The sequence below is a fragment of the Oryza glaberrima genome, chromosome 6 (genome assembly GCF_000147395.1).
Source record: "Oryza glaberrima chromosome 6, OglaRS2, whole genome shotgun sequence".
Classification (NCBI taxonomy): Eukaryota; Viridiplantae; Streptophyta; class Magnoliopsida; order Poales; family Poaceae; genus Oryza; species Oryza glaberrima.
In genome coordinates this window covers 22964136-22976840 of record NC_068331.1, presented here as the reverse complement: position 1 = coordinate 22976840, position 12705 = coordinate 22964136, and the positions used below count along the sequence as shown (strand labels likewise).

Below are 12705 nucleotides of genomic sequence, written 5' to 3'. Positions count from 1 at the left end.
CAAACTAGAATTCGGGGTACATAAAGGAATGAGTTCAAAAGTGCTGATATAGAAGAAATTGGATAAAATTTTAGAGGTACATGGAGAATTTTCTAAAAATAATAATAATTTCGCCTTGTAGTTATGGAAGCAACTGAGGACCGGAGATGTTCATGGGCCGTTGTATTAGTGTGAAAAAAAACCTCCATGTTTTGGCTGGATTTTGGAGGCCCAAACGTAAACGTTGCACACGTTGATCAGATGTCATGTACCGGCGATTCGCACCGGCCGAAAGCATCGGAGCTTTCGCTGCAGTTTGGAGATGAACCGCGAAAATCATATCATGATATTGTGATGGAACATAGGGAGGGCGACTGCAATCTATGGCTGCCTCCTGCTACTCTTAATTACTGTATTATTACTCCGTATTTGTTTTCTCGATTACATGGAAAACATATAACCGAGCATTTCGTTATATTTTCTGATTAGATAAAATACGTATAACCGAGTATTTATTATTTTAAGATGTTTGGTTGGGGGGGGGGGGGGGTAATAAACCATTAGGAAATGAAGGATTCAGTTCTATTTCCTCAGTTTCTAAATATATGATATTTTTAAACACAACAATCATTCTTGTTATTAAAAAGTTTATTGTAAATATGCAAAATACAAGTCCTGTTTAAAGTGAATTTTAATAAAATAAGTCACAACAAAAGAAAACGTTGATACTTACATAGTTTTTCAAATAGTCGAAAATAACAATGTCATGTATTTAACGCAAAACGCTTAGAACAATAAGATCGAAACGCTACAATGTTCGATCATTCCGTCAAAATGAAGCGACGGTCTTACGACGGAATGTTTTCTTTTTTTCTCAACTAAATACTATCATGAAAAAATCCTTATATACCTCTGAATTTTAGCTAATCCCTTCTATGCCCCTGAATTTTGCTTACTTCCTTGTATACCCCTAAAATTTGATTTTGATCCCTTGGATACCCCGGCCTCTTGTCAGTTGACCGTCTATTTTCTATAAAAATGACCATTTACCCTTGGATGAACAAATAAATTTATGAATTATATTATTAAAAATATAAAAGCTTCTCACATGAGACTAATATAGTTATGAGTTCGTTGTACGATGCATTATTTCTCCCAAAAATTATTTTTAGATAATAAAATAAAAAATTACGTATTTATTTTTTTAAAAAAAGTTATAAAAATAAGGAGCATTCATATTGTCGGTGATATGGGTCCGGGGGTATCACGTCTAGAGGGAGGAGGCCGCCCTCAAACCCACGTGGCTCTCCCCAAGGGGGGTCGAGCCCGGGGTGTTGTGGCGGCTGCCCCCTCCCAGCTTGGGGTCGGGCAGCCCCCCAACCCACGTGGCTTCCCGCGAGGGGGGATCAAGCCCGGGGTGGAGCGGTGGCTACCCCCTCCCAGCTAGAGGGAGGAGGCCGCCCTCAAATCCACGTGGCTCTCCCCGAGGGGGGTCGAGCCCGGGGTGTTGTGGCGGCTGCCCCCTCCCAGCTTGGGGTCGGGCCGCCCCCAAACCCACGTGGCTCCCCGCGAGGGGGGATCAAGCCCGGGGTGTAGCGGTGGCTACCCCCTCCCAGCTAGAGGGAGGAGGCCGCCCTCAAACCCACGTGGTTCTCCCCGAGGGGGGTCGAGCCCGGGGTGTTGCGGCGGCTGCCCCCTCCCAGCTTGGGGTCGGGCCGCCCCCAAACCCGCGTGGCTCCCTCCGAGGGGGGGTCGAGCCCGGGGTGGCGCGGCGGCTACCCCCTCCCAGCTAGAGGGAGGAGGCCGCCCTCAAACTCATGTGGCTCTCCCCGAGGGGGGTCGAGCCCAGGGTGTTGCAGCGGCTGCCCCCTCCCAGCTTGGGGTTGGGTTGCCCCCAAACCCACGTGGCTCCCCCCAAGGGGGGTCGAGCCCGGGGTGGCGCGGCGGCTGCCCCCTCCAAGCTAGAGGGAGGAGGCCGCCCTCGCTTGGGGTCGAGCTCCCCCGACCCCCTCCACGGATCAGCCCACGTGAATAGGGTTAGGTGGGCGTGCCTAACGCCTACCTAACTGCATTTAAAGCGGTCTATACAACCGCGCCATGCCGCATTTAATGTGGCGTGCTGCGCATCTGACCGGTCTGTGACCGGTTGAATGACCGATGGGACGGCGACTGTGTACCCCCGCCCTGTCAGTGTGTCAGGCGGCGAGCGGCGTGCTCCATCCCGTCCCATCATAATGATGAGGGGCTTCGCAGCCTCTTACCCCGGTCAGAGTTGGTCCAACCACTTTGAACTGACCTGGGTTCCCGTTTTCTGGTGTGAACGAGAATCCGGAAGTCCTCATCCATTAAATGGCGAATGACAAGGGCGCCCTGCATGATTTGATGGGCCCCGCGCAGCAACCGACGTGCAGATAGCTTCTGGGCTAAGGCACAAGACATGTAATTAATATAGAGAATATTTTCCCTTCTCCCTAGGTAGCACTCGCAACACATGTGGTATCCCCTTAGAGTATAAAAGGAGGACCATGCCTAGCGAGAAAGGGGGATCGGACTGACGATCCCTGAGCCAAAGCTTGTCTAACCCTAGCTTGCATACCAGGGATTCAGGACTTTCTAAGCACAGAAGAATCATACACACAGGAGTAGGGTATTACGCTTCATAGCGGCCCGAACCTGTATAAACCTCTTTTGTCTCATCGTCTTGGAGGAGCCTTCGAGATCAAGATCACACACAGTTTCGCTCACCAAATCCTTGAATCTCACCCGCTGCCCCCGGCCGAACTCTCAAAGTGGGGCCTCAGGGGCCTCACAGCCTCCCGCTAGAGAGGGTCACCCCTCGACACATATAAAGATAGGACTACCAATGTTCATAATATTTTTTTTATGAATGCTCCCGATCAAAAAATCAATTGTCCTATTAAAATTTCAAATAAAAATTTTAATTTATTACATTTATTTTATTTTCAAAATTTATATCAAAATTTTTGCACTAATTATTTAGTCTCATTAGTTTTATAAAATGCACATATTGTGCACTTAAACAAAAATTTCAATTGTTTTTGAAGCTTATATTTAAACCTATAGCATCAAAGGCAAAAAAGACATTTGCAACCAAACGTAACAGTGAAATGATGGAAAATGTAACGGTAAAGACATGTAAGGGATCAAGTTGAAATTTTAGGGGTATAGAAGGAATCAGGTAAATTTCAGTGGTACGAAAGGGATTGAGTGAGTTTTCAGTGGTACAATAGGAATGTACTCTTCTACTATGAATCATTGAGGACGACATTGTATTAGTAGATCCTTTTCAGAGACACATGAGCACTGAACCTTTTATTATATATCTACCAAATGATAATTTACTGGACCTTTCGGTGTCTTGACTGTCTGTCTTGTCCCTGCTTTTTTTTCCTCCTTTTTTTTGAAACCATTTTTTTTCTTCCTTGCTTTTGTCATGAAGGCAGACAGCCGTGAGGTTGTCTTTCGTTTCAGACTTTTGTTGACAGCTAAGCTTTTGGAACATATACTTGGGAATATTCTCCGCTCAGGCTAAACAACGCATCTGCAGGCAGGGTCACTATTTTTCCTATTCATAAACAATAAACCAAATTTGATCTTCTATAGGCTTAGTTCGAAACGGATTATCAAGCAGATTATTGCTAAGCGTTATCTATTCAATAAATTAAATATTTTTAATAAACTCACTTAACAAATAGGTTAGAAACAGTGATCTAAGCAATATAGTAGATCAAGAAATTTTTTAAGAAAATATATTTTTTGAAGTGTGGAGCAAATAACATGTTTCAATAATCCAGTGAATAAATTGAAAAGAACTAATCTCTCTGTTTCGGAAAAAAATCCAACTTCTAAGTTAGAATACGAAGATAGGATGTGTTCAGATTTATTAGGAATTGATTTTTTTAACATAGGAAGTAGTCCTTAAGTTTTTTTTAAGGAGAATAGCCCATTTAATCCCTAACTTTTCACTTTAAGGTTAATATGGTCTTTGATATTTTATTTTATCCAATCAATTCGTTAAACTTTATCATATGGTCTAATATGAACCTTAGGCCTACCAGAAGTGCCATGTAGACATGCCATGTCATCATCTTATTAAAAATGGATGGTAAAATGTTTAATTTGTCCATTTGTATGTGATACGAAATAATATAAATAATTTTATATGATTAGATAATTTAATCTAATCTCAGGAATTGATTTAGACACAAAATTGCTTATGTTACATGTATCGATAGACAAATCAATGTATTTGAGTATTTGCAAATGTAAATGTGTGTGACATTTTTCTTTTTTTTCTCTCTTATTATGTTGTATGTAAGAGTATATTAGTCATTTCATGACAAATTTGTGTAAGATGATGAGATGGGATGCCTACGTGGCGTTTCTGGTGGGTCCAAAAACCACAGTAGATTGAAAGATAGAATTTGAGGACCGATTCGAACAAAATGAAATATCAAGTACCATATTGACCTCAGAGCGAAAGTTGAAGGACCAAATAGACTATTCTCCTTTTTTATATAAAAAAGAATGTTGCTTTAGATAAGCATGTTCGCATGGCCTTATCGTTCCAAATTATTTTTTTGGAAAAAGTACAAATTACCTCTCTAAACTATCGTGGTCGACCGAATTACACCCCTAAACCACAAAACTAGACATTCTTCACTCCTAACTATGCAATCTGAACAAATAACCCCTCGGCTCAATCCGCGGTGGTTTTGTCCTACGTGGTAGTCCAGACATGATTTTTTTTAAAAAAAAATTAGTGGGGCCCACTTTCTACCTCTCTCTACACCTCTCTCCCTATCCTATCTCTCTTTACCTCTTGCCGCCGCCGGCCATCGCATTAGCAGGAGGGGTGACGCCCATGGCCCCTGTTGGTGTCGGTGGTGGGAAGATCCGGTGGCGGGCGGCGAGAGAGGAGGCGTCGATCGCAGGGAGATCCGGTGGCCGCTGTTGGCGCCGACGATGTGCGTCGGGTGCTGCACGAGCCGCTCTTCCCCGTCGAGTGGACACTGCCGCCGTCCACGACGTCGCCATCGCAGCCCGCCTCTCCGCCACGCCCGCCTTACCGATGCCGCCCGCCTCGCCGACGCTTCCACCTCTCCGCCATGGCCACCGCCGTGCACGCCAACCTCCCCTTCCATCTCCATTTCCTCCCCATCCCCTCCACCTCCCCGTGCACCGACCGCTGGCCCGCTCCCACGTGCCACCGTCGCCTTCGCCTCCGCTGCCTCCGCCTCCACTGCCGGTCGCACAAGTGCGCCACCGGCGCCCAAGTGAGCCCTGTCTCTCTCGCTGGCCGCTCGTGTTACGTCCTCCACTCCGCCGACGGCGCCCGAGCGACCTCTGCCTCCGCTGCCACCGCTAGTGCCCGAGAGAGCTCTGCTTCCCCGCCCTCGCTCACTGCCATCCTCGGTCCCCCTCCGCCACCTTCAATTGGCTCTGATCCTGCCCGCCGTCATCCTCCACTCCTCTGTTGTCCTTCTCGGTGCCGCCGTGCTAGTGAGCTGGTGAGAGGAGGGAGAAGAGAGAGAGAGAGAGATTGGGATAGAGAGAGATAGAGAGGGGTGGGGAACTGACAGATGGGCCTACCGATTTTTTTTATTAAAAGAATTGCTGACTGGACTGCCATGTACGACCAAAACCACCACGGATTGGGGGGGGGGGGGTTAGTTGTTCGGTTTGCAAGTTGGGGGGTGAAGAATGTCTTGTTTTTGTGGTTCGGGTGTAATTCGGTCAACTGCGATAGTTCAGGGGATAATTAGTATTTTTTTTAATAAGTAAGAGAATTACATACCATCTTACTAAGAGAATAATATAATGAGAAGGGAACAGTGCCCACCAACCCGAACATAGGTTGGAGTCTGTACAACGCACGTAAAAATGAAAAGGTCATCTTCTAGAGACTATCAACCTATCAAGAAACTCCTTAAGCCTAGACGATCCGGTTAACGATCACATGATACACTCATCGTTCAAAATTATTACTTCAAACATGACCAAAAGTCGCGACATTATGATTGGTAATATTATTTTCATTTCTAAAAGTCGATTAATTTAGAAATGTGAGTTTTGTAATGAGAAAATCCCGGCACAATCTGACTAGCCGATCGAAGAAAATATTTAAGTGTCTATTGCTCACATGCATCACACCATACTTCAACTAATCTCCAAATATTCCATTGATACAAAATGACCATGACCTGCACCCTATCATACGCCGTTGAACCGACGACTATATACGAGTCAACAGTGTGCATCACACTGAGAATTGAGAAATTTCCACACTGTATCCCTCCCCCTAAAAGACAACATGCCCCAATACCATTTTTTTTAAAGTTAAATTTTGCCTTTGATGGTAGGTGAATAAGTTATTTCCTCCGTTCGAGAATATAAGAGATTTTCTCTATGTTAAGTAAAATTCTTATATTGTTGAACGGAGGTAGTAAATTGCTAGCTCCGCTACAATAACGTCCGTACGAACCTAGGGTAAAATGGTGAAATAGTTGATGTGGCGCTAACACAAATGATGTAGCACAACTTTTTTTAATTGAAATATGCTATAGCATTTCCCATTTGGTATTTATTTTTAATAGACTCACGCTAGAATAACTTAAACAGTGGTGCAGTCCCCTATATATGCTCTTTCATTGGCGACTTTGCATATCATTGGGAACATGACATGGCCATTACCAAGCTAAATAAAAAGGACTCGAATATATTCTTGCTTGCTTTAATCAAGCAAAGGACCTTCACTTTGCCCTGCTCAAGTTACACGAGTTTTTGCATCAAGTTAATCATCTAGCTTGTCCTGTTGGCCAATCTGTGGCCGTTTATACCGAACAATTTGCAAGGACATTGGCGTATTCATGCAAAGTTTGAGTAAATGATTACATCGAAAGAATCCGTTCACATTAAAACCGTATCAATCTTAATGTATATATATACTGAAAAACTCTTACTAATTTCACTACGATGTAACCATTTTTGTTGCTAAAATAAAATGCATAACATAATTTAGGCTCATGTGAGTAACAACTAACAAATATCCGGGACCCAACGAAACACTTTTTTTTTTTAAAAAAAGAGAACTATTTTGTAACTTTTAAATAGTTCAAAAGCTATAATATTATTACAGCATGGCAAATCCATATAAGTTGTTATGCCAAGATGCCAGTAAAAAATACAGTTTCTCGGAGGTATAAAAGGGTAGGAAATACATGTGTTCATTCATATGGATAAGTTGTGCACGTGCAAAAATAGACTGTTTCCCTTAAAAATATATTATAACTTTATATTAGAAATTTGTTGAGGTGGTTAAAAAAGGATAAAGTTATAGAAAACCATAGGTATTATGACATGTAACACATAATCTCAGATATTATGGTTTTTATAGTCTGACGAAACCCTATCCATATGTATTTTGAGTGCAAATTTACTTAAAATTAAAAAAAACATAAAGTGTATATGAAAATCTCAATAATTAAGTTCTTGATTAACATTGATATTACTTTCAAAGATTCGGTTAAGATATCCTGAAATTTATCATTCATAAAGGTGGAGTTTATGAAACATCGAGACCACAAAACCTGTGGTTACATGTCACACGTCATAATACATTTGGTTTTCTGCGACTTTACCTTAAAATATAAGTTTGTTTTAAAAAAATCACTCTTAATTTTTTTTTTAAAAAATCCAATATATATAGGGCACTAAGGCTTTGCAGCCGAATGACCCCAAGTGAGTCACCAGCTGAGCTGAGCGACCAAGAACTCGGGACGACTCAGGAGTCGGAGGAGACAATCTCACTCTCTCCCTCTCTCCTCTCCTCTCCCAAAATCCACGCCGAGCCCGCCAAATCCTCCCCCCGGTGCGACTCGCCACGGATCGCGCGCCGCCGGCAATGGGGGCCGCCGCCTGCGACGCCGCCGTCGAGGAGCTCACTCGCCTCCTGGACCAAGGTGCGCCACCGCCGCCGCCTGGCTTTGCAGTTCCTTCTTTTTTTAGAAAAAAAGGAAAATTGGAATTGGTGGATTTTTCGTATGCGTTTCGTTGGTGGTAATCAATGTGTGCTTGGGTTCTTGCAGTCGAGGAGCCGCTGAAGCAGACGTTCCAGGTATGTATTGGGTCTTTTGGTGTGATCTTTAGCTTGTTGATTCATGGCTTTCGTGTCAGGTCTGATCTTTTTTTATGCTGTACAGTTTGATCAGAGAGATTCAGGCCATTGCTTAGTTCATTTCGATAGTTTGCAGAAACTGAATTTGTTTTAGATGTACCAAGTTTTCTCCATTTTTTATGATTTATAAATTATAAACTTACAGTAAGCTTGGATGATGTCTCGATCGTAATCAGTACTAGGAGAATTTTGCGTCTGGGGAACAATAATGGATCTATGAACAACATTGAAGGTTGGGAAAGTTGGAGCTAAGGTTGTTAGGATGAAAGGTGTTCTGCTGTTCTCTTCTTTAGGCCACATATTTGGGACTTTTTTTAGGGTAATTTTTAGTGGTTTTACAATTGGGCCGAGCAACGCGTGTTTTGTGTTGCTTTCCACAACGGATGGTCCCAAGGGATTGTTCTGTAAAAGTCCACCAAATCAGCTAGTGGACAAGAGTGGTTCTTGGCACTTGAGCACCCTGATATATTTTTTAGCTTGCTCTCATTGGGGGAATTGAGAGGTTTGTTGGTAATAATATAGTGTTCATTTGTACCTTTTTCCTTGGGCTTCGGCCGTTACGCATTCTTCTTGTAGCTCTTCCAAGTTCTTTGGCATCATTTCATCGTCCTTTTGCTCTTGGTTTTGTTAATATGATGCACTGGAAAACTGCAGACTCAAGTTGAAAGCACACGCCGATACACATCCCACTTGTAGACTGCTTTATGTGTTTTTGGTTAATGTGATGCTCTTTAGAAGTAAGGTTTATGGACATGCACTGGGTGCTGAGTAGGACATGCCTGCTTGTTTGGAGCAGAATCCCATGGCTAGTGTGAGACTACTAGTGTCCTCGCAAAAAAAAAAAGGAAAAAAAAGAAAAGAAAAGAGAACCAATGGCTAGTGTAGTGGCAATCAAAATGGGGTGCTACTCGCATCAGAATTGTTGTGTCACTGTTATGGTAGTGTTGGGCAAAGTATTGGAAAATGAACAAGCATTTTTTACTTGAATGCTACAGTATTAAGAGGCCAAATGATTCAACTCCGGTGGATATTCCTTTTTTTTCTGTCTGTTTTAATTGCTTTTAGAGAATATATTTGTCGGTCATCTAAATAACAAATTTCTGTGCATTCCTTCCATTATTTTTGGAATGGAGAGCTTCTAGATGATCTTTATTGCATATTATCTATTTTTGAAAGTTTTGTATGATAAAGGTATTGATTCCTTCTTTAAATAATAAAACCTGATTCTAAGGGCTCAGATTCTATGATGGATAAAGGAATAAAAAGCAACTCAAGATAAGCATATACCTAGAACTAATTCAGCTATTTTTGAAAGCTGAAACAGAGTGTTGCTATGGTCAAACTAGTATCTGATCCTACTTGGCTACCACAAATCATTTTTGGTACATTTCAGCCATTTTAGATATCAAAATTATTTGTTACTATTAGAGATTGTAAAGTATCATGTGCTGCCTAAGAAGATTGCCTCGTAGTTCTCAACTCTCAAGTATATCATTCCTTTTTCAGAATGTGCACCAGGGCTATCCAACAGACACACTAGTGCGCTTCCTAAAAGCTAGAGAGTGGCATGTTTCAAAGGCTTGTGATATGGTAATATTTTACTTGTTTAAATTGTACTTCCTCCGTTTCATATTATAAGACTTTCTAGCATTGCCAACATTCATATATATGTTAATGAATCTAGATATATATGTGTGCCTAGATTCATTAACATCTATATGAATGTGGGTAATGCTAGAAAGTCTTATAACCTGAAACGGAGGTAGTAGTTGTTTACTTGTTTCCCATTTGATGAATGATGAACAAAAAATGATTCTTGGATTGCTTCATTACTTAAAGATATTTTGTTTTTGCTAGCTTGTGGATTCCTTGAATTGGAGGATACAAAATGAAATTGATAGTATACTGGAGGTGAGCAATCCTTCTACTAGAACAAGCTTGGTTATTGACTGTGTAGTGTAAAGCCTAATCTCCCAACGAATGTGGCGACCTTCCCCCTCCTGTATCTTGTCCCCTTCGTGTTTTTGATTTTTCGGCCCACTCTGTAAATACTTTTATTCCTTCTTAATACAAAGATGCGCCCCTCGCGTATTCCCAAAAAACTGTGTAGTGTAAATATATTCTTGGGGACAGAGTTTGGTTTTTTGGTAACTTTGTATAGTTTATGTTTTGTTATTTTTGATCATCTTGATCTCTTGAACAATTGCAGAAACCTATAATTCCTGTAGATTTATATAGATCAATACGTGAGACACAGCTTGTTGGATTATCAGGATACTCAAAGGAGGTACAGATATCTTAAGCTAGTTATTGTTTTCAATTTGTTCCCTTATTAATACTACACTTTTCATATATGTAGGATCTGCTGTTGAATTAGGATGTGTTGATTAACCTGCAATTTTGTTTATAGATTTAATCGGATGCAGCTATTCCTTTGCTTTTATGTGTGTAATAGTTTTTTTTTACATTGGCTTTTGAAGTTCTGATACTCCATATTCTTGAACAATACATTTCTGATGGATAAAATAAGGTATATATATATATATATATATATATCTTTGTTACACTGAAAAAGGATATGTGGCCTTGACCAGTTTTGAACTTTACTTGATTCGAATTATTCAGGAGAATGATATCATATGACTTGACATTGCTATTTTGAAACTCTTCACTAGGAAGATGTTTATGGAAGTAAGGTGTTGCCTACTGTAGGAGTAGGATGTATTAGTGATTAGTGGATGGTATCTATGTAAAGTAGATAACACATGTACCAACCATTTCAAGTTTTTAATACTTCCCGTCGGTCCTTTTATTTTTCCAGGGCATCCCAGTATTTGCCATTGGTGTTGGACAGAGTACATATGACAAAGCTTCGGTAATTGCTCATATACTTCTTATTGCTTTCTGCCCTGTAGTTAATGAAATACAGACTTCTTATGAGTTCCTATAGCTTGTCAGATTTCATCCTTGAAATGTCTTTCTAGTGAATTGATAAGTAGATCGCACCTCATACCTTTCTCTCTAAGTACATTATTAATGATCACGCGTTCATTTACAGGTTCATTACTATGTGCAATCTCATATTCAAATCAATGAGTACCGTGACCGTATTGTTTTGGTGAGTGCACTACTAATATTTCTTGCTCAATTAATAGATTGTTTATATGAGTTTTCTTCACACGTATATTTGCTTTCTTATGTTCCATCTAGCCTATGGCATCAAAGAAGTTTGGGCGGCCTATTAGCACCTGTATAAAGGTTCTAGATATGACTGGATTGAAATTGTCAGCACTCAACCAAATGAAGGTACTGCATACATGGACGTGGCATATTCAAATGTTTAATTTCTGTATAAGATCTGCATATCATGAACAATTATCCATTATTTGTGCTGCTAGTGATTAGATACCATTGATGGATGACAGATTTTGACTGCAATATCTACTGTTGACGATCTGAATTACCCTGAAAAGGCAGAGACCTATTATATAGTTAATGCTCCATATATATTCTCGGCATGTTGGAAGGTACAGTGCCTAATATTATTTTCCCTAGTTTTTCATTAGTTCTTTATTTTGAAACATAAAACAGTTCATTTGGTTTCGCTACTAGGTTGTGAAGCCTCTCTTGCAAGAGAGGACACGGAAGAAGGTTCACGTTTTGCATGGTTGTGGGAGAGATGAGCTTCTAAAGGTAAGATTGCTTGCAATTACTAATATTCTTTTCAAATTGCTATAGTTATGTTTACTCTGGTAATTCATTGCTGGGCATTATATTATCGCATTCCTATTTAAAAGTCACTCACTTAGGAGAACCTTTTGTTCCATGGAACTTGATCAGAATATTCCTATCATTTTATTCTTTTGCATTCGCAATACTATGATGATCAACGCACGCATTTCTGTCAAAACTACGCAGATTATGGACCACTCCTCCCTTCCCCATTTCTGTCAGCGGGAAGGCTCAGGATCATCTAAAAATTCGTCGAACGACGTCAACAATTGCTTCTCTCTCGATCATCCTTTCCACCAAGAGCTCTACCACTACATTGAGGAGCAGGCATTGAACCAGGAGCTCATCAAGCAGGGCTCCCTGCATGTGAATATCCCTGACCAAGATCCTGAGGATGCCAAGATCGTCGAGGTCATCGAAGCCGAGTTCCATAAGCTCGGCGAGCAGAACGGTTCTGTCAATGGCGAACACAAAGAATGAACAGGTGGTCGTTGAAGATGATCAGCTGCCCATCCATAGCTTACCTACAACACCCTTGGTGGTTTGCTTCTGACGATTCTTTTCTGTGTCGCTGTGTTGGCATGGCCACCCCTGTTGTTTTCCTGGGCTATAGGTGTTACAGATTTACAATAGCACATTCCTGCAGTTGTCCATGATGCAAACTGAGGAAAGAACTTGGTCACGGTATACCAGTTGAAATAGTCATAGACATAATCACCTGTAAACTTGCAATGCACTATCCAATATCTCTATATATGTATGCTAATCTTATCTGATACCAGGGAAATCATATCTGA

General features: G+C 41.2%; 1 protein-coding gene across 1 annotated transcript; it reads left to right on the top strand.

Annotated features, from left to right (window-relative positions):
* The first annotated feature begins 7740 nt into the window (after positions 1-7740).
* Positions 7741-12695, top strand: LOC127776752 (SEC14 cytosolic factor-like). The gene is made up of 11 exons (XM_052303284.1): positions 7741-7961; positions 8088-8116; positions 9683-9766; positions 10034-10087; positions 10386-10463; positions 10998-11051; positions 11235-11294; positions 11387-11482; positions 11602-11703; positions 11789-11869; positions 12095-12695. Exons 1-11 carry the CDS (start codon positions 7904-7906, stop codon positions 12386-12388), a joined length of 990 nt encoding a protein of 329 aa, XP_052159244.1. The 5' UTR covers positions 7741-7903; the 3' UTR covers positions 12389-12695.
* The last annotated feature ends 10 nt before the right edge of the window (positions 12696-12705 follow it).

Bases quoted from the DNA above. Each gene is read 5' to 3' on its own strand.
- LOC127776752 (XM_052303284.1), top strand. From the start codon at position 7,904: ATGGGGGCCGCCGCCTGCGACGCCGCCGTCGAGGAGCTCACTCGCCTC. The intron at 8,117-9,682 runs GTATGTATTGGG...TTCCTTTTTCAG, and splicing joins CGCTGAAGCAGACGTTCCAG to AATGTGCACCAGGGCTATCC. The intron at 11,295-11,386 runs GTGAGTGCACTA...TGTTCCATCTAG, and splicing joins ACCGTGACCGTATTGTTTTG to CCTATGGCATCAAAGAAGTT.